Genomic DNA, 22,989 nt, shown 5'->3' on the forward strand with positions numbered 1-22,989 from the left:
TACAGAAAATGTTAAATATTCCAGTAAGTAAAAAAAAAAAAAAGTCAAAATAAATAAATCAAAACTACTCAAGTGAGTGTACTTAGTTACTTTACACGACTTGCTTGATTGAGACGTGTGACCGCAGCAGAACTCGTGACTGGCATTCCAAGCACCCAAGACCTAATTGAGATCTCTGCCCGTTAATCTCAATCGTTGGGTTATTGACAGAGTTGCACAATGCACGCAGAGGGTCGTTAGGTGCTCAACGAACGCTGCTGAAGGGCGCCCAGGAGCAAACAATAAACACCAGTAAAGTGTCCCTGCTCTGCAGGCTGCCTGCCCCGTCAATGAGCCACGGCCGCCTGTCGCGCCATTCTGATTACACCCCATTTATAAATGGCTGCACGTCGCGTACGTCACACACACACACCGAAAGCAACACCGCTGGTATCGACGCAATTAACCCGTCTAAACCGAGAATGTGTCTGTGTCGTTTTAGATCTGAGCTAAAAAAAAAAGCATAATTTTAGACTTTGGCTATTCAAAAATAGCAGATATAGCGCATACTCATAGCACGCAAGCTTGTAGATCTGCTATTTTTGAAAAATCTGGAAAATCTGTGCAAATCTTTGAATATACTAATACTTTTTAATTAAAGTTTTTGCTTCTGGGGGTCCCCGACACCAAATATTTTGAGACGGGAGTTAAATACATTTTGGGCGTCCTTGCCACGAAAAAACGTCAAGGAAAAAAAGCTCCACTGATACAGCAAAACTGATACGTTTTTTAGAAAACTGATTTAAAACCCAATTTGTAGAATCGGCCTCAGGTCTTAATGGGTTAAGTATAAATTATTCTGGTAAGGACGAGCCGGCGTGTGGTAGAGCGGCGTCATACGTCGCCTTTCTCCATCATTATATCTTTTCAAAGGAATATTTGTCTAATATCTACAGTATGCCTAACCCATTCTGGGCGGGAACCCCTTTTGGTGTTTTAACTAAGCATTATGTTATACTTTAGCTATTGAAAAATAGCAGATCTACAAGCTCATAGCGCGCCACCGAGTAGCACGCTACGAGCTTGTAGGTCTGCTATTTTTGAAAAATCGTAAAAATGCGGCACAAATCTTTGAATATATATTCTTTCAGAGCGAACGTTTTTTTTATTTCGACGTCAGGCCTAAATGGGCTAAAAGGCAAAAGGAGGCTGACTTGCCGTTATTATGAGTCGCACGGCGATATAGGGAGATAGTGTTCTATTTTTAAAATGTGAGGCAGGTAATACCATGGCTCATGAAGCAGCGCTACGCGTAGCGCTCCCAGACGTGGCGAGGTGCGGCGAGCGTGATTAGGCGAGTGGTGTTATCAAGGGGAGAACGCAGACAGGGCCATGTCTCCTATAATGAGATTTTGGAGCCAGACTGCCTACGATACAAACGTTTAACCCATTTAGGCCTGACCTCAAAATTAAAAAAAAAAATCTTCTAAATCTTTTCTGAAATAAATATTTTCACGATTTTTCAAAAATAGCAGACCTACAAGCTCGTAGCGCGCCACTCGGTGGCGCGCTATGAGCTTGTAGATCTGCTATTTTTCAATAGCTAAATTATAACATAATGTTTAAAACACCAAAAGGGGTTCCCACCCAAAATGGGTTAATTATGAGCAGTGGACGGAGTCCGAGCAGTGCCTGGATGTGATTGGACGCCATGTATGGGAAATTAAGGGGAAATTTAACTAAATGTGTAATGGGTGACAATCTTGCCAGGGTAGGAAGAAGGTGCTGAATACAGAGTGGTGAGTCATTATATTGTATTTCCCTCTCTAGGCACAAATGCACATGTAATATAGAAAGTAAGTTAGAGAGCACAGCTATGCAAGTAGGGATGAATCAAACTGATCAATTTTAATCGATAAATAGATATATTAAAGTATATATGCTTTGGGGCACTGATAGCCAATAAGTGGTTAACCCATTTTGGGCGGGAACCCCTTTTGGTGTTAGCATTATGTTATACTTTAGCTATTGAAAAATAGCAGATCTACAAGCTCATAGCGCGCCACTCGGTGGCGCGCTATGAGCTTGTAGATCTGCTATTTTTGAAAAATAGAAGAACGACTGACATAGAAACATAGCTTTTTCAGAAAACTGTCAGGATGTAGAAGACATTTTTAGAATCTGATCTCAGGTCAAAATGGGTTAAAGCCACTTGATTTGATTCCCAAGGCGGGCGGACCATTGACATCTCTCTCTCTCTCTCTCTCCACTGTACTATCAATAAAGGCTGAAAAGAATGACAAGAAAAGAAAAACACGCTTTAAGATTATCCAAAAAAGCAATCGATGGATCCCTGCATACAAGTTGACACACATACACATGTATCAAAGAGTCAAATAAATTATAAACACAGACACAAAACACAGTGATAAGGGAACCAACTACCAACATCAAGGCAGCCCATTCGAGATGGGATCAATAAGTAATTTATTTTTAGCCCTGCAAGATCTAGTTTGGAATCCCAACAGACGCATCTACTGGCTCCAGTGCTTGTATAATAGCATGGCCTGTGATGAACACTGACCTGCAACAGTGCACTGGTGACTACTTGTGTGCTGCAAATACGACTCACACTAATTCCTTTTTGTCCTGGACCATAAAGATAGGATAGTTGGAAAAATCCAGGTCAACGTCGAGGTTGAGGGGGGAAAAGACCATGAGCAAACATTCTCTGAAGCGCACCTTGCTGTCCATCAGTGGAAGCACCCGGTCTACCCGTTGAGAGTTAATACTTCCATTTAACCGGAAATCATCTGTCTCATCTGTGTCACAACATCACCTAGCGCGAGGGTGTGGAGGGGAATTTCTTAGATTTGTTTTTGTTTGGACAGGACACAGGCTGGGGCACAAACCCACACTGCTTACCCTTTCAAAAATGTAATGTAATTCCCAAACATAATTCAAAAAGTGCAACTTTCATATATTCTCAATTCATTGTGCATAAAGTGAACACCGTCGCACGACAGAGCATAAATTAGCCATTCATAGGTAACACTGTTCTTACGTTCAGAAACCAGCGGTACAATTATGTCAAACAAGACGACCCGAGTGTTAATGGCTTAGTAAATGTGTTCATAAAGGAACACGTTTTTATTTGGGATATAGAAGGTTTCCCTTAAAGTTTGGCTTAACGGTTCTGATATTTTTTACATTGTCGCCTACTTTATATATTCTTGCATTAAACCAACAGGCCGAGACAAGGGACGGCCGACTGTACAGAAATTGGAGTTGTGAATAATTCGATGTATGACTGTGGCAATTACTGTTTCTCATAAATCATTAAATCAAGTACAAATTATGGCCCACGAAACGTTGGTGGCGCCGTTCCACCAACAGAGTCGTAAAAAGTACTTAATCAAGCAGGAGTGGAGTCATGATATATATCTATATTTTTAATTTATGACAAAATGTAGTGTGTAGTTGGCATCTACTGTATGACTCTATAGTCCTCGGGAGAGATGAATGAAGCCGTTCTTAACGTTTGCTTGTGTCAGTCGACATCCTCCGCACGGTGCTCAACTGAAGGCCTCCACCCAACTGAAGTAAAGCTGATCAGCTGTCATGAGTCTCCGCAAAAGAGCCTTTTGATGCCCAAGTGTGAAATATTCCATCTGTGTTCCTCCCCCCCGGGCCCACCCCCTTAAAATGGGATATGTCAATCACCCCATTGATATCTGCCAGCATTATATTCCACACTCAAGGACGGCTATGCAGAGCACATCTCAGAGTTTAAGGGATAATACCGCCTGCTTGCCAAGAAATCACAAAATGTAGCATTCCATGCATTGTTTTGACTGGCATGTGTGGGCTTCCGAATCAAACCAGCGGTTGCAGGGTGGTTGTAGTTAGGGTCAAACCAGCGGTTGCAGGGTGGTTGTAGTTAGGGTCAAACCAGCGGTTGCAGGGTGGTTGTAGTTGTAGGGTCATCCCAAGTTGCGGGAGGAAGGGAGGGCGAGTATTATTCATTGGGATGAACTGCCACCTCGTGAGGAAATGGAATTTCCAGTTGACTTGTTGCAAATGGTAACAAGTCTGTTTGTTTGATGAGAGCACACTAGGGGAAGACTAATTACTACCGCTGAGCCAAATGCCATTTTTGTTTTCCCCCTTGATGAGTCATTGGAAATATTCCATAAATCAAAATAATGTATTAAAAACATTCTATTTAGGGTCCTTCCAAACAATGGTAAGAAGATGTGATGTTGGCGGAGGCGCCCACATCTGTTGGCGGGCGTGGCCACATCTATTTTACTGAAGATGTTATTGAAGCATGAAAAATCATGGGCTGACTTTTGTTTTAAAAATAATTATTAAGGTAGTATTAATCTGAATTGGATCGGAAGCACGGTTGCATAAACTCTCAAGATCAGGACATGAAACATTTGCCGGAGTTTGAACTAGTAGAGCATTCATAACAGTGCTCTAGGGTATACTCAAAACTTCAAAAAGGTACTCATGGAATTATGGACTTTTCTCTCAAACTTGCAACACATAAAAGCATGTCGATAATAAGAAAACTTTTAATAGCTTTCATGTTTACTCCCTGACACAGAGCGCACACCAGTGTTGCAGAGGTGCACGATCAATGTTGAAAAGAGAAAAGTTGTGCAGCTCTTAGCCACGATGGAGAATATATTTTTATTAGGTTTACTCCCAGGCGACATGCCTACACTCATCTCCTTGATTTATACAGCTAGCATATACTGTGGGGACAGAATAGCAGATACATTATGATCATTTGGAATTACCTGAACCAAGCAAAAAGATTAAATAGATAAATAAATTCAGTTTTTAATTAAATAGACGCAGGTCTGCAGTGCACAGATCCTTAAAATGAATTGATTGATTGATTTATTGAAGTATTTATTAACAGAATTACAGTACATTTCAAGCACAACTCAATACAAAAAACTGTTAACTGTGAGTGGACGACCAATAAAGCACTAGACTTGTTTACAAGAGGGTCCACCTTGTTCAATTCATCATAACATTTAGAGACATACAAATATACACTTCTATACAGCCAAAAAAAACAGGAATTTCTTCATCATAAAGGAGGTAAAAACGGAAAAGAAAACATATACAGTGAGGGGGAAAAGAAGGTGGGTGGGGAATGGGATTGTAGTTAGTACTGTATGTGAGACCACAGCAGTTCCGTCTTCAGAACCTTAAGCAGCAATAATATGGATGAGGAGAACGACGTGCCGCGTTACAAGTTCAGGTTCAAATGCACTTTACCAGTGGTGGGAGTTGCAGGTGGAATGGAGAGAGAGAGGTGAGAGTGAATTGGGGTGAGATCATGAACTGTGTGTTCTTACTTGATGCGAGCACAAACCAATGTTTTGAACAATGCCATCTGGGAACTAAATCGTTACCAAGAAATTTCTTCACCAATGTGTTTCTAAAGGTGTCTAATAACATGTACTAAAAGTTTGAAATTCAACTCCCGGGGGAATTTGAGTTATTAGCATAATATGTGACCATACCCTTAACATCCTATATAAGGCAAAAAAAATTCAAAATGTCATCATTCAGCATGTGACATATGAAACTAGGGGGTTTCATGATTCTGAATCCATTCCACGCATTAGTTTTGCACAAAAAACACTCCTTGGGAGGAAAACGGCCATAGCCGTCATCACAAACGTGGATATGGCCTAATTTAGCCCAAGGAGTGTTTTTTGTGCAAAACTAATGCTTGGAATGGATTCAGAATCATGAAAACCCCCTAGTTTCATATGTCACATGCTACTTAAAGAATGATGAAATTTGGCTTATATAGGATGTTAAGGGTATGGTCATTGGTCACTACACATACAGTATTATGCTAATAACTCAATTTCCCCCGGGAGTTGAATTTCAAACTTTTAGTACATGTTATTAGACACCTTTAGAAACACATTGGTGAAGAAATTTCTTGGTAACGATTTAGTTCCCAGATTGGTCAAATACCTGATAAAATGCCCTTACTATTAGGGGTACTACAAGCACTTGCACTTGTATACTTGTTGGAATGATACAGGTGTAAAACTCCTGGCATGTGCAACTGTAGTTGGCCTTCACATGTATTTCCCTTGACCAACGCTGCAGTATAGTGGGTTCCTTCACATGTATTTCCCTTGACCAACGCTGCAGTATAGTGGGTTCCTTCACATGTATTTCCCTTGACCAACGCTGCAGTATAGTGGGTTCCTTCACATGTATTTCCCTTGACCAACGCTGCAGTATAGTGGGTTCCTTCACATGTATTTCCCTTGACCAACCCTGCAGTATAGTGGGTTCCTTCACATGTATTTCCCTTGACCAACGCTGCAGTATAGTGGGTTCCTTCACATGTATTTCCCTTGACCAACGCTGCAGTATAGTGGGTTCCTTCACATGTATTTCCCTTGACCAACGCTGCAGTATAGTGGGTTCCTTCACATGTATTTCACTTGACCAACGCTGCAGTATAGTGGGTTCCTTCACATGTATTTCCCTTGACCAACGCTGCAGTATAGTGGGTTCCTTCACATGTATTTCCCTTGACCAACGCTGCAGTATAGTGGGTTCCTTCACATGTATTTCCCTTGACCAACGCTGCAGTATAGTGGGTTCCTTCACATGTATTTCCCTTGACCAACGCTGCAGTATAGTGGGTTCCTTCACATGTATTTCCCTTGACCAACGCTGCAGTATAGTGGGTTCCTTCACATGTATTTCACTTGACCAACGCTGCAGTATAGTGGGTTCCTTCACATGTATTTCCCTTGACCAACGCTGCAGTATAGTGGGTTCCTTCACATGTATTTCCCTTGACCAACGCTGCAGTATAGTGGGTTCCTTCACATGTATTTCCCTTGACCAACGCTGCAGTATAGTGGGTTCCTTCACATGTATTTCCCTTGACCAACGCTGCAGTATAGTGGGTTCCTTCACATGTATTTCCCTTGACCAACGCTGCAGTATAGTTGGTTCCTTCACATGTATTTCCCTTGACCAACGCTGCAGTATAGTGGGTTCCTTCACATGTATTTCCCTTGACCAACGCTGCAGTATAGTGGGTTCCTTCACATGTATTTCCCTTGACCAACGCTGCAGTATAGTGGGTTCCTTCACATGTATTTCCCTTGACCAACGCTGCAGTATAGTTGGTTCCTTCACATGTATTTCCCTTGACCAACGCTGCAGTATAGTGGGTTCCTTCACATGTATTTCCCTTGACCAACGCTGCAGTATAGTGGGTTCCTTCACATGTATTTCCCTTGACCAACGCTGCAGTATAGTGGGTTCCTTCACATGTATTTCCCTTGACCAACGCTGCAGTATAGTGGGTTCCTTTCTAGAAAGGCAATCAATGCCACTTTACTGTTGCTGGTGTGGTCAATAAATCCCCACTGGCAGCTCAGTTTTCATTCCTCATATCGACTGCTCAGAGAAATAAATAGTTAAACATGCATCTTTCTAAGAAACATTGTATTTAGTGATTATCTATCAAGCCTACAACCTGAATAAAAAATGTCCTTCTCTTTGATATGTCATGTTGACAGTCAGGTATGTGTTGCCAGTCAGGTATGTAAGCCTCATAACTTGGTTTCTAAAAGAAGACCTGTCTTGCTGAATGAGTCTGCCTCTCTGGGTGTGCATGGGGCTATTATTGACCAACATCAGAAACAGCATTTGGAGCTATTATGAATAATGCTTCTGTTCTGTTCGTGCTGCCCTGCGTTGCTTTTAATGGGAAAACAAGGTTGCTCAATAACTCAGGGCCAACGGCATCGGAATCAGATACTAGGGAACTGTAAACATAAGAGAATGGACTTCAGTAATCTGGCCGTGTGAAATAATAGCTTGAACATCCAGTCAAGGACAGTTCAGAGTGGGATTATGCATTATTAACATGTGAACTAGGCTACACAGACATACCGCAGCACAACCTACGAGAACACAATCTAAATACTTAATTTGTGAAGTTCTGGACTTGCTTCCTTCAAAAGCAAGCTCAGAAATGATCATTATAGTGAGAAAGTGAAAAATGATAACGTAGTTTCATTTTTACCCAAAATCAAATGTTCAGTTAAACCTTTGTTAGGTATCTTTGTCTTTGTTTTTGTTTTGTTCTTCCTATTTAAAAACATTTGTTTGTTTGTTTGTTTTTTTTGTTTTTTTTCATAATATAGGCCAAATCTAAGCCCGGCTTAGATTTCTTAGATTTCTCACAATCAATGGCCAGAACCTTATAGTTTTTTTCTTTAATGAAATCTATGTCTGACAATATTCTCTGATTAGTGTAATTTCAGTTATGTTCAAAAAGGGTAGGCGCAATAAGCCTCGGCTTCTGCCTTTACCTTTTCGGTACCACTAGTTATTAGTGGATATTAATGTATGTACGTCTGTATGTAATCCTTTTTCCTGTACGGACCGAAATAAAATCTATCTATCTAGTTCTACCCATTAAATGGGTAGAACTAGATAGATAGATTTTATTTCTTGCAGAAAACAGCGAGTTGAGAAAACAGGCTTGAAAGGTTCACTTCTGTGGTCTCTAACATAACACCTAGCTACATGTTTAAGCATTTATTTCATATTTACATGTCGATTTCAGCTCTGACACTTATTTCAGACATGCTCTAGTATGTGAAGAGTCTGCCTGTGCTATAAACTCATTTTGAAAAAAAAGGTTTTTCTCCTCTGGTGAAATGCTGGAATTTGCGCGATGGCAGTCTCTCAGTCAAATCTGGTCACATTTGTTTGTAACTTTTTGTAAAAGGAGACAGAATGCGAGGCTGTATTACTGGACCTGTGCCATCAATTTAGAAAACGTAAACAGGAAAGGAGATGAGTGTGTACTTTCATCTCTGGCAACAAGTCAAGGAACCACAAGGGGTTAGAATGGAACCAGACCGTCTTTTCCTTCATGTAGAGAAGAATAAGATGAACAGTGTCTGTATGTCGGTATGCTTTAAGAGATGCCTGTTCTATAACTGGAACTGACACGTCCATTTTGGAGTCCATCCCCAAACATTCGCCAATCACACTTGATCATTCTTCTGACCTCGTCTGTTTAGGACCCGACAGACCACTGAACACCCAGAGAAAGCACGCACGCACGCACGCACGCACGCACGCACGACACACACACACACACCACACACAATGATGTCATCCTTGTGAAGCAACCCTGAGAGGAGACTACAGTAAGAGAGAGAGAGAGAGAGAGAGAGAGAGAGAGAGAGAGAGAGAGAGAGAGAGAGAGAGAGAGAGAGAGAGAGAGAGAGAGAGAGAGAGAGAGAGAGAGAGAGAGAGAGAGTGCTGTCAACTTTCAAAAGTATAAAGCTAGCGTCTCCTATATGGATGTATACAGTATAACTATTTGACAGAAAATGCACAATCTTTTTATAGTTTTTATAGCTTAAGATAGTATTAGTGTTAATGTAACACAGCTCTGTTTACACCTTTATTTAATTCCTATTTATATTCAATATTTATTTGTACATACCTGTACATTGTTTGATTGTCTTGTTCCACTTTTGCTTTGGCAATGTAAACGTACATTTCTCATGCAAATACAGCTAATTTGAATTGAATTGAGAGAGAGAGAGAGAGAAAGAGAGAGAGAGACAGCTGGTGTGTAAAATGCAACCACTGAGTGATCAGAGAATGTAGCCTTTCAATTGGAATTTCTTTCTTTCGTGGAAAGGGGTGGAAAGTTCCCCGACTCCCTGGCGTGTCTGCAGTGATAATCTGCATGTAAACCCAGAACATTTTCCTGTTCTTGTGAAATGATTTAAGGCTCAAGACGCATACTTGGACTCAAAACAACAAAACACCATGATATCATCGGCATAACAGTGGTGCAGCAACTGTTACTGGCCAGAATAGACACAAAATGGCCACCAATGGGAGTGGGAACATCAATTGAAAAGTAATGAGCAGTCTTGCAGCTCCGCCCCTATGAGGAAACCCCTTCTCTGGCATCCTGTGTTATCACAGGGACCAGAGGGGGCCGTTCACCTGGAAGTTGCCAGGCCCACGCTACTGTAAATCACTCCCCCATGTCCACAAGAAGCCTTTAACGGCCTGTGATTTCCCCTGTCCCTTCTCTCTGGGTGGGGTTACAGGTGGCCAGACAGACACATACAGTCCCAGGGCAAGAGAAACTACTATTTTCCCATTTGGAAAAGTGAGGGTTATGGACAGGGCTAGTAATACGGCGCGTCGGAATGGCGATGCGTCGGAATAGCGCGCTTCGAAATGCCGGTGTGTAACCAGTTGAACCTACCCTACATTATGTTCTGGCCCGAACCCAAGTGGGAAAACTAAACTAAAGCAAGACAGCTATTGCCAACGGTAGTGGCTCAAATAGAAAGAGAGAGAGAATAGTATTTTAGATGCAAAGTAAAAATAAATACATCATTTACTTAGGAGGAGGAGTATATGCACATTGGAAATGTCAGTTCTACGAAGCCCTGGATTTGGTGGAAAAGGAGCTAAGACAACATTTGACCAAGAGGGGCTGCACAACCTTGTGTCTATTTACTGTTTAGTGCTCATATCAAATAGGCTGCAAACTGCAAAGGGAAATTATCACATTCTGTTGCCAGTCTAAACTTTTAAGCGATGAATGAGCTTAAACTCCAAAAACAGTTCGATAGATCACGCCTGGAATTACAGCTGAGTCTGACTTTGAAAAACATTCAGCGTTGCCAATGAGGTTGGCCAGATTTCTGACTGCATTCATTGCATGATCCACAAACGAGGGGGCTGTTCAAAGAGACGGAGATGTTTGTCCAACGCTGTGTTGTGCCTCCCTGAGCTGCCATGTCAGAAAATTCATTCTCCAGTTATAGTCATAAAAGCTGATGAGCCAGAAGAGCTCGACACATCTAGCTGTAATGCACGAGGCACGAGCACAGTAACAGAACCATGGGAGATGTGGATCTGTCACAATCATTACATAATTGCCTAATCGTAATTGTTTGAGATAATCACAATTTATAATCATCATAAATGTTTCCATGTTGAAAAATGTCCAATACATTTTGAAAAAAAATCCAAAAATAGCAGATCAACTTCTTTTTTCTTTCTTTTTATTAAATGTGTCTGTAAAAGTTATTTGGCATGTCTGTCATTTGTGATTATTAAGCAAATTTAAAAATGTTCAATGCCAAAAACACAATTAAATCGTTAATCACAATTCTTTGTGTGACAAATAATCATCAACTTAAATCCGTCAATGTTTCATTAGCAGCACACTGGAACACAAGGATACGATAGGCGGAATTCATTCCAGGTAAGAACATGGCTTTATTTAACATTTTGGGCGGGAACCCCTTTTGGTGTTTTAAGGATTATGTTATACTTTAGCTATTGAAAAATAGCAGATCTACAAGCTCATAGCGTGGCACTCGGTGCCACGCTATGAGCTTGTAGATCTGCTATTTTTGAAAAATCATGAAAATGTAGTGCAAATCTTTGAATATATATTCTTTCAGAGAGAATGTTTTAAACTCAAATCTTTGCTCCTGGGGGGTCCCTGGAACAACATATTTTCAGATGGGGGGTCGGCAGACAATTACATATAATCTTGGTGGTCCTTGACATGAGCATGTTTGAGAACCAGTACCACTGACATAGAAACATGGGTTTTTCAGAAAACCGTCAGGATTTAGAAGGCATTTGTAGAATCGTCCTCAGGTCTAAATGGGTTAACCCATTATGAAGTGAGGCCAATTCTACAGATGCCTTCTAAAGCAGTGGTTCTCAAACTGGAAGGACTCAAGGACCCCCAAAATGATTATGAGTTTGGCTGCGCCGGACACCCCCATCTGAAAATGATTATTCATTTTTTGCCATGGACCTCCAGAAGAGATGATTCAACACATTTTCAGCATTAGCAAACATTAGCATCTTTTCGCCGGTCATCAAATTATTGGCGGCAAAAACAAATAAATCTCCATTAATTGAAGGCTTCAGGGGGTGTGTAATTTATATGGAGGTATAAGGTATCGTATGATGCGTACACAAAAACATCATACTTTAATACATTTTGTTGACAGCCCCCCTACCTAAAACGTCTTCCAGCAAGCTTGGAGATAGAGTTTATTTTTGAGGAGTCTGTCTGTGCTCTGTGAGCCATTCAAGCTGGCCATGGCGATATACTATGCAAAAAGTATTGGGCAAAACACAAGACTAAAATACAGACCGAGCTGATGGGTCTCTGTGTGAGCAATGTTATGGAAACAAAATGTACATCACGTCCCCCCTTCTTATCAACATCACCTTGTTCAGCATTGCAAATATGAAATATTGCCTCTATGTGAGCTTCAAATCAATGCTCTACATGGTGGAATAATAAGAAAGGAATGCAAGGTGAACATTGACAGGATAGAAAAATGCAAGCCACCCACCACTTCTTACCTGGGTTTGCATCATGGCTCTCTCGACCCGTCGGGAGCTGCCTTTCTCCAGCTTGGTCCTGAGGCAAAGCGCTGTTACCTCCACCGCCCAGAACTTTGGCTGAGACAGCATACACTGCATACATAAAAACACAGGAGAAGGATGAGTAATGTTTTAAAGATGACATTCCCAATAGTCTATGAAATGCAACGCTGATAATTCAAAGTAACTGATATCATCCCCACCTTAATAGGTGGTGGAAACCTTTGCCCCAACAAGCCAACTAGTTGAGAAGTCAGAAGGTTCACTATGACATAAAGCTGACCTTCACTGGTTCAAGAAGCAGGATATTTGGGTTTGATTAAACTTAAAACAGTAAGTCCCAAACATGACTATGTAAGGACAGATAACTCTTGGTTCCCATGCAAAAGCACGCGCTTGTGCGTGCGTGTGTGTGTGAGAGAGGATGGAGGAGGCGGGTCTCACTTCCTGTCCATTGCAGGAAGCTTTACTCACTGTGTAGCAACAACAGTAAAGTATACAGTATCTCCCAGTTCTTAACACTACACTAGATACTACTAGAAACCAGGAACAAGGAAATCACCTGGTTCAAAAACTCCCCTGCCATCCACTCCCATGTTAGAGATTTATCTAATACGCTCATATCTCCCTTCCTGTATCGTTCCACTCCAGCGGCGACCAACATTACATTTTCAAGGGATAGGCGTGCTTTTTACATTGAACACCTACAGTATGAGAGATAACCAAAAGGCGACGGCATAGTAAAAAGGCAGTAACATTTACAAGGCGCTGGTCAGTCACTTTACCTGTCACTAGTCTAAACAATATCATTACATATCATATCATTACAATATCGGAACACATCGTCCTAATCAGATTTATTTTTTATTTTTGAGCGGTGCCAAACCACTCCAATGAGTGACCGAGTGTGCATCTGATTAGGGTCACATTCTTTATATACAGATGATTATCCTCTGGGGGAAAGGCACGATTTTCTTGGGCTAAAACAAATTGTTCTTCCTCACATAATGGATGTGATGCTGGTAAATGGAAATGACCACAGCACTAAACCACAACCTCCAGTTCTAGGCTACAATACTCATTGTCCCGCTGATTAATCGACTATAAAATAAAATAAATAAATCCATTAATTAATGATTTGCCAATGGGTTCAGAGATTATGTAGCAAACATAAACTAATTAATCGAGGTGGTATTGTTCTCAAGCCAGCATACATCCCAGGGAATAATGAGGACCATATAATTACATGAGTTATCATTGGTCAGTGGCTTGTGTTGGCGGGTTTAGCAGGAAAAGAGCAAGGAGATGATGTTGGACAAGCTTATGCAGGAAAATATGGCATGCATATGCGGTCCAAATGAGAACATCTAAAACTAGAAAAAGTGCCCCTCGGGGCACAGGTCTCCACCAAGCCAGGTCAGGTTGTGGCATCCTGGTGGCGCTATAATAGGCCAATGTGAAAAGGGTGCCATTTCTTCATACGCCTTTGATGGCAATTGGATGATTTGAGGCATTTTGTTCCAAAAATGTGTTTTGCAAAAATCAACCTGTTGGTGGCGCTATAACAGGCCAATGTGAAAAGGGTGGGATATATTCCTCAGCCTAGTAAGAAAATGTGTGAAAGATTTCACGTAAATTGCATGCTGCGTTCATGATTTGAGGCTTTTGTTGAAAACGGGGCAATCTTGCAAACTGTGAAAGCCAATTATAGCCAATTAGGATGGAATATGAAATATCGGACAGATCCGACTTGAGCACATGACCATAGATATACTGTGTAACGATTTGTGAGATTTTTGGACAGAATCTGGAGGAGTAATATCAAAAAATGTGTTTTACAAAAGTCGGCCTCCTGGTGGCGCTATAAAAGGCAGATGCGGAAAATGCAGGTCAAAGGTTTGTCCTTGGCCTCTAGGGAGTGTGCATGCAACGTTTCACGCAGATCGGTGCAGTTTTAGGTAAAAAATGTGAAAAGCTGCCTCATGGTGGCGCTATAACAGGCCGTTCTGGAAAATGTGGGGCAGAGGTTCATCGTTGGCATCCAGGGAGTGTGTGTGCAAAGTTTGGCATCGACCGGGTTAATGGTGCCGGAGATTAGCTGTACACAGACGGACGGAAGGAAGGACACACACACGGACGGAGTGCAAAACATACTCTCTCCCCATGCCTTCGGCCTGGTGGAGACAATAAATAGACTTTCGTATAGCACATAATAACAAGGCAAAGTAATGCAGAGTAATCAATAACCCACCAAAGGAAGAATCGGTGAATATATAAATAAACCATTCGATTAGACTTTTACGATCATAGTGACCTACGTTTGGTATGCGACACACCTCCTTTCTTAACCAACGTTTTGTTATTCTAGGCCAGTGATTCTCACCCCTTTTAATTTCAAGGACCTCCTGTTTGCACTATCCCACATTGTATATGATTGTTCTGACTGGGAGCCAGATCAACACAGAAAAATTAATGGAACAATTTTGTACACTCTCTGGGTTACCGAGCTGTAAGGGTCCACTTGTATCCTAGTTTCACGACCAAGACTGTTGCCTCCCGACGATTTTCAAAAGCTTTCATCATGGAGTACTTAATCTCTTATGTGCTCTCTGATTTAAGCGCACACTTATATGAATATTAAAAAAAATCATCTAAGCATAGCTTGCTGCTTAGCAGAAATAGAAAAAAACCAAAAGTGAGCCTACAGATATTTTAAGCTATATTTTCGTGAATGGAAATGATGAACAGATGACAGCTTCCTGTCTCGGGTGGAGGTGTAGTTCCAGACTCTATGGGCCCTATTTTCCGTGTCTTCGGTACCAGGTCTTATGACTTCACTTAAGACATGGATGCGTGGCCAATGCCCTATTAACTATTTTGAGTGGGCCAAACAGCATTGGCCACGATTCCAGGTCTTAATTTAAGTCATAAGTCCTGGTACTTAAGAAGCGCAAAATAGGGCCCTACAGTAGGCCTATATATTTGGAAATTGTGGAATAGTTGTCTGGCTACGCAAGACTACTTGCATCCATCAATAATTTATAGTGGTGACCCTGCAAATCCCCTCAAGGACCCCTGTGGTACCCCGGACTGGTCAACATCTCTGAAGGATTAACGGACATAACACAAACCTATAACTCCCCACTGTTAGACTGGCAGGAGACTTATTAAAAGGATCTCGAGGAAAACACGGGTCATCTTCATATTGGAAGTATGTGGAAAGGCAAATGAAGCACATATCTAATGTTTCACATGCAGGCAACTATTATGAAATATTGTTTTACCCAGGTCAGGGAAAGTGAGGTTCATCCTCCTCTCGACAGATCTCCCATAATTATATCATGACTTACTGATCCCAATGCATTTATTGATAAAGAGAAGATGAAGTCACTAGGGGAGGTGAACCCAAGGAGCAGCAATCATAATAAGAGAGTAAGGAGAAAAGGATTGAGCAGTACAATTGTAAAACATGGATCAATGTAAACATGCACAGAATTGATCAATTCCTATGCCATGTGGTTTCCCCCTCCATCTAAAATTTACCAATTCATCCTTTTGCCCTATTCATGAACTCATTGATGACTCAATAAGACGATGGTCTACGTGCTAAACCGGGAAGCGGAGTAATCAATTCCCGGCACAAAGTGGGACTGAAAGCATCAATGAGGTCCACAAGTCATCGACGGTTTCTGAGAAGTATGAAGTTCATAATCTGCAATATCTCCTGCTTGCCTTAGTACTGACCTTTGAATGTGAAATGGATATGAGATGGAGAGAGAGAGAGAGAGAGAGAGAGAGAGAGAGAGAGAGAGAGGGAGAGGGAGAGGGAGAGGGAGAGGGAGAGAGTGAGGAAACAGAGTATGCAGTGCACAAAGACGTGACAGAGAAAGAGGACAATGATGTATTTGTATTTATGCTGGGTGGGGAGGTGTGGGGAAACGATGTTTCGTTCTTTAAAATGTTCAAAACCAAATAAAAATATATATAAAAAATCACACCCGTGTGAACTGAGTGGTGTAAGGTCTTATATAGCCTGTCTGACGTAATGAAATCACACCCGGGTGAACAGGGTGAACATAGCAACCATGCTCATTTTTTCTGCACAGACTAACAAAGCCAGTTGTAGGAGTGGTTTACACCACTCAATAACAAAGCCAGTTGTAGGAGTGGTTTACACCACTCAATAACAAAGCCAGTTGTAGGAGTGGTTTACACCACTCAAGAAATAAATAAAAAAGAGAGAGCGAAAGAGAAAGAGAGAGAGAAAGAAAGAACAGAGATTATGTTTGCCCAGTTGACTCCCACATGAATTCAATTAAATATACAGTAAGAGCACGAGCTTGGCAATAAAACAGTCGGCTCGGTAAACATCCAAGCAAATATCAGGAGAAACGAGACTCTGTGAAGATGGAAGGTTTCCTGTTTGTTTCTAACGTTACATCACATCCCCAGAAGTCAGATTATTCCAGCTGAATTTCAAACAGACAACAGAGGCTTACATATCTGACTGCAAAAGTAACAGGATATTTAGTCTCCATTGCAAGTAGACTTCCTCCATGTCTGCATCGACACATGTTTTCCCTCGGCCTTCCTCCTCCGGCCAACCAAGCCGTTTGTCTGTCCTGTCCTGATAATCTCGCCTCGCCTTAAAGCCAGAGCTGTCCCCCAATCAGACACAGTACTGGTAGTTGATAGGCTAGCACCTGTGCCTAAGTCGGCTGTAGCTAAGTGGAAATGGGAAGGAAGCCAGTTGCAGTGTACGTGTCCAAGTGTCCCAGAGCAAGACAATTAATCCTCAACAGCCCCCCCCCCCCCCCCCCCATACTGTATGTTGTCCAAAGTTCAATGCCAAAAACACAATTAAATCGTAAATCGTAATTATTTGTAAGACAACTTAAATGTGTAATGGTGACAGCCCCAGTGTCCAGACAATACCCCTTGAAGGAAGCGCACTACAGCAAGACGTCTCGCCTTCTTATTTTCAGGGGGTCAGAATGTGGGGGGGGGGGGGGGGGGGGGGGGTTGCATGCCTGAAGGAGAGCTGAGGAAAAAGATTACCCTCACTAGACTCCCTTAGCTCTTTCATTTCTATTCTCCTTCCCCCAACTCTGGTGCGATGATTATCACGACGGAGCGACTTCCTCCCAAAGGGCCCTCCTTGTGGAGAAATTACAATTTTAAGATAGGAGTCCACCACCCCACACAAACACCCACTCTTCCTTATGCTTGCGTTGCCTGGCAACACTCTGCACCCAGGATAGAGCCCCGCTCCACCAGTCAGAGCAGAGGATGAAGAGGAGGAGGAGATGGTGTAGAGCAGTGGTTCCCAAACTTTTCAGGGCGAGACCCAAAAGAGAGATTAGACACGACCCAAACTAGTGATAATAGCAGATGTACAAAGCGCACAACACTTTGCCACGTGCCGCGTTGCAAGCTTGTAGATCAGCTAGATTTCACTACTACAATTCTTTTTATTTATGGAATTTTAGATTTTTGTTTTTGTTTTAACTCTTTGAGCGTTTCAAGGATTTCTATATAGTAGGTAGACTTCTCTATGGCCAGAATGGCGTTTTTGAATGATTTATTGAAAATTCTCTGTTGTGAATGTGTGACAACGAAAGACCTTCAGAGAAAGCTTGACTTGTCTGCTTCCAGGAAAAAAATGAACTGAGTTGATAAAATGTTTAGTTCTTGTGTTGGAAGCCATTTAAAAGAGCCTGCATTTACACTGTTTCTGTTTCTAGGACAACCAAAAAAAGTTATGCCCGGTTGAAGTTTTATTTTCTAAATAACTTTTTTTCTGCTGGGCATACATAGCCATGCAATATCTCATTTTAAAGGGTGAGTTGTCTAGTTCAATTAAAATAAAATAAAAAGTTTCTCACATGTACCACTGTAGATATTTTGCCATCTATAAATAGCATGGTCAGTCATGATCAATCTGACCTATCCAGCTAAAAGTCCCCATAGCTCTGAAATTGGAACATCATATAAACTCAATTCTTTTTTGGGGTAAAATTAGACATTCTAACGCACATTTTGATATATACCATGTTTACATAGTCTTACCAGTACCTTGTCTATTCATGCATGTATCTCAAAAACCTGTTATGAAGAAACACAGTTTTGATAAAAAACACATCCAAGGACATTGTTTTGATATGACTTGGTGCCCATGATATGTATCAAAATATAGACTTGAATGTATACTGTATTATAAAAAAGGAATTGAGTTATTACCATCTACCGTTACAGAGTAAATCACAGTTGAAACTTGCTTAGTCATATACAATAAACCTCACAATAGTGAACAAAATAGTCATGACAGGTCTAACTCATTGTAAAAGCGTCTTTTATTTTTTACGACTACTAACATAATAAAATGATAAATATTACAGAAAATAAATAGGCCTACATACAAAACAGTTACTCCTCCCCTAGCTCTGATCCATAGCTCTAAATGCGCATTTAGAGCTATGGATCAGAGCTACTCCTCCCAAATGTCCCCAAACCCAGTCCTTGACGGTGTGTGTGTGTGAGTTAACCTGACTCCGCCATATGGGGCAGCAGAGTGTACACTGTGTTCCCCCCTCCTGCTCCCATCTGGGAACTCTCAGGCAGACTTGATGCCCGGCCACAAAACGGCCTGGCCAATCAGCAGCAGCTTCTAGCAACTTCTAGCAGCAGCTTCTAGCTTCTACTAGCTGCTGCTGATTGGCCAGGCCGTTTTGTGAGCAACTTCGCTTCTAGCTGCTGCTGATTGGCCAGGCCGTTTTGTGGCCGGGCATCAAGTCTGCCTGAGAGTTCCCAGATGGGAGCAGGAGGGGGGAACCCAGTGTACTCTCTGCTGCCCCATCTGGCGGAGTCAGGTTATGTGTGAGTAGGCTAAATAAAAAAAACACCCAAAAACTGCCCCCCCTGAAATGAATGAATGAATGAATCCGGTTCAGTGTCGGAGAACGCCATCGCAGTCTTGACTCTTCATCCTCCTCCTCCTCCTCCTCATCTGATGCCAGTTCTAAATATATAAAAAGAAATAAACATTTTAGCTGTAGTCAGTGCACGCTACTATTACATGGCGTTTTACCCGGCTGCTGGCGATCAATGATTTTATTGTGCAGTGTCTTTGTGGGCCGAGTCGTGGCATGACAAATACAAATAGATGCTTGTATAAGTAGTATCACGATAAAATAATATGGCAACGTTAGAATGAAACACCAATGAGTGATCGGTGGTAATGTAGCTAGCTGCCCAGGGTATATCCAGCACCATTGCGTCGCAATCATCCAGCAACATTGGTACTGGCTATTGCCCGGGCTTGTGGCCCGGCCAATAGCCAGTACCATTTGTGCAGTGTTTGTTAGCAACTACTACTAGCCAACAGCCAGTGGAATGTGGTGACGTGATGGTGCTGGATATACGCTGGGCAGCTACATTACACGCGATCACTCATTGGTGGTGTCATTCTAACGTCGCCATATTATTTTATCGTGATACTAATTATACAAACATCTATTTGTATGCCACGATGCCACGATTCGGCCCACAAAGACACAGTACAATACATTCATTTGATCAGATGTTTTTGTTAGCTACATCGATCACCTATAGTACCGACCCTTGTTATATATTCTCCGACTATGCATGTCACGATGACTAAACCAGTTAGATCTATCCATATATGGTTCTACCACATCTATCTGATATCAGCACTAGGTCGGCTCGGGCCAAATATAGGGATCGTCTTACTAGACATGTCATATTAGGGCATTTTCGAATACAATAAAATTACCTTTTAGCGAAGGCATCAGCCTTGGTGGTAACTCCGGTGGGGAGAAGAAAAAACATCGCACACGTGTAATCCGCGAGGGTGGATGTTGCAGCCCGGCCAACGGTCTGGGACTGGAGAATGCCACTGGACACGGATGGATCATTTTTCAGATTGTTTTTTTTGCGGCGACTGCAAACCTGGCTGAAAAACTCTTCCTCCAGTGCCCACCTCGGAGGAGTCAACCAACCCCCCTGTTCACTGGGGGCTGGGCGTCAGTTTCCAATAGGAAAGCATACACGTGTGTCACGTGACACGGGAATTCTGGGAAATGTAGTTGATATTTATGCTCAATACTATATACAGAGGTGCGGACCGAATTAATATATTGGTATTAATAAAAAAAGAGAACTACGGAAAATCACGTACAGGGCAGAAAAGACTAATGCAAAACTCCACGTGTTTTCCAGTAGTAATCTGTCTAAGGGTTAAAATTCATAAATTTAAAAAATAATTGTTACACAATATATATTTTGAAATATAATGTATTTTTGAGTGGCGCAAACCACTCCAATAACCAGCTTTGTCTGTATTGTATGTATGTGTCTATGTATGTGTGTGACGTCAGTGCACCACTCAGTTCACACGGGTGTGATTTTTTAATGTAGGAAAAGAAAATGGGATTTTTACTCGAGTCGTGACCTGTAAAAATTGGTCCGTGACCCACAAAGGGGTTTGTCTGTCTACACCACTGTTTGGGAACCAGTGGTGTAGACAGAGTGGAGTAGCGTTTAACAGGACAGACAGACGGCAGATCCTATCCTCCAACCAGAGCCTACAGCTGTCTTTACTGAGCTAGCTGATGTAATACTGTAATGCTGCCACATCTGTGAAGAAATATAGCGCTGGATGGGAGGGGGAGGGAGGGATGGGGGCCTGTCTGGACTCTATGTGACGGACTCTTATCAACGGCCTAGAGAAAATCTTATTTCCAGCCCAGTGCGATACTCCCACCAAGTTGCTGACAATAGTTTAACACTTCTTATGCTTGCTCAAGGAGAGAGAAAGGGGGAGGCAGAAAGACCAGTGTCTTTGCAGAACGTGGTGGCACACAACAAGGACAAAGAAAATACATTTTATCACACAAATCACACAAAATCCATGACGCAATGTGCATGTTCAGTGCACTCCTCTGTTGTTTGGTCGTTGGTAGCCAAGCCATGACCATTAAAACTAGAGGCAAACCGTGGCTGGTTGCCTAGAGACGATGTAGGCAGTATGGCAGCCAATGAGAATGATAGCTTGCTAGTACGGCCACTACGGCAGCCAATGAGAGAGATAGCTTGCTAGTCCAGAAAGGCAAAGCGATAGATCATAAACCAGCTCCGCTGTGCTTCACACAGCAGCTGGTAAAAAAAACATGGGATGCTTACAGTAAGCAAGTCTTACAAAAAAAAAATCAGACCAGCCTGAAGTGAGTGGTGCAACAGCGCCCCCTGTTGGTACCCTAAACATAGGGACATACATAGGGACGGACGGACATAGGGATGGACAGAGCCAGAGGACATTGCTGTTCCTTGGAGTGGTTGCACCGCTCAAAAATCAAACATAGTGGAAATGGCGGATCCACAAGGTTGCGATGCGACACGCTGTGAGCTTATAGAATCTATAAGCTCAGTGTGTCGCATCACAACCTTGTGGATCCGCCATTTCCACTATGTTTGATTTTTGGAAATTGCCATGATCTATAATATAGATCATGGCAATTTCCACTCTTAGGACTTAAGTGGCTAACCTGGATGTAAAGGATAATGGTGTCTAATTACATACATTTCTGAGGGTGGACACAAAGATCGTCCAATATGTTGCAGATGAATCAGATGTGCTGTTGTTGGTCTGTGACTGTGTGCAAGTCCTGAAAGCTCCTTTCAAAGACAGCCTGTGTTCTTTATATGCACTCTGCTGCATTGAGGAGGTGCAATACAGCCTGAACATTTTCTCATGCTGGCAACACTATGATGCCCCGTGAGACCTTAGTTGTAACTAACATTGTTGAAACATTTTGACAATTGAAACATCCGTGCAGAGTTAACATGTGTTAAATCTGTATTTTCTTCCACCAAATGGTTTGCGTGGACATTATACCTTCACAGCGTTTTCCCATAGTGCCATGCCAAGCCTGTTTTAAGAATAACTCCCTTAGGTAGTACACAAAATACAAGGGACTTATCAAACATTAAAGATCCTTCCTTCACTTCTGCCCTTCATCATTCTTGAACAGTATGAACAGTATAAGTGAACTCAAATCAATACAGAGCGCTGGTATTCATATGGATTTCAAAACAAGGTGTCCCATAATGTTACGTAGAAACACCAGAAGTCAAATTTCACAGGTCAATAGTGTTATAGCATTCAGCGTTCAATACAGAAAATACATTTCATATTCAATAAAGGTGAGGTAGCAAATAGCCATCATACATTTCCAGAGATACTGTACTAGACATACTTGACAGTGTTCATTTTACACTACTATAACCCAATTGAGTTTAACCCATTGTGGGCGGGAACCCCTTTTGGTGTTTTAAACATTATGTTATAATTTAGCTATTGAAAAATAGCAGATCTACAAGCTCATAGCGCGCCACCGAGTGGCGCGCTATGAACTTGTAGGTCTGCTATTTTTTTTAAAATCTTTCAGAAAATGTAGAAAACATTATTTTTTTAATTTCGACGTCAGGCCTGAATGGGTTAACCGTTACTGA

At 41.8% G+C, this 22,989-nt stretch overlaps 1 protein-coding gene across 1 annotated transcript in view; it reads right to left on the reverse strand.

The window, feature by feature from the left end:
* Nucleotides 1–22,989, reverse strand: part of ttc27 (tetratricopeptide repeat domain 27) — a 174,091-nt gene that overhangs the window by 62,624 nt on the left and 88,478 nt on the right. Inside the window, exon 10 of the mRNA XM_079512396.1 lies at nucleotides 12,439–12,552. Within this exon, the coding sequence (XP_079368522.1) occupies nucleotides 12,439–12,552 (114 nt within the window). The remainder of the gene's footprint in view (nucleotides 1–12,438; nucleotides 12,553–22,989) is intronic.

The sequence above is a fragment of the Electrona antarctica genome (genome assembly GCF_951216825.1).
Source record: "Electrona antarctica genome assembly, chromosome: 10".
Classification (NCBI taxonomy): domain Eukaryota; kingdom Metazoa; phylum Chordata; class Actinopteri; order Myctophiformes; family Myctophidae; genus Electrona; species Electrona antarctica.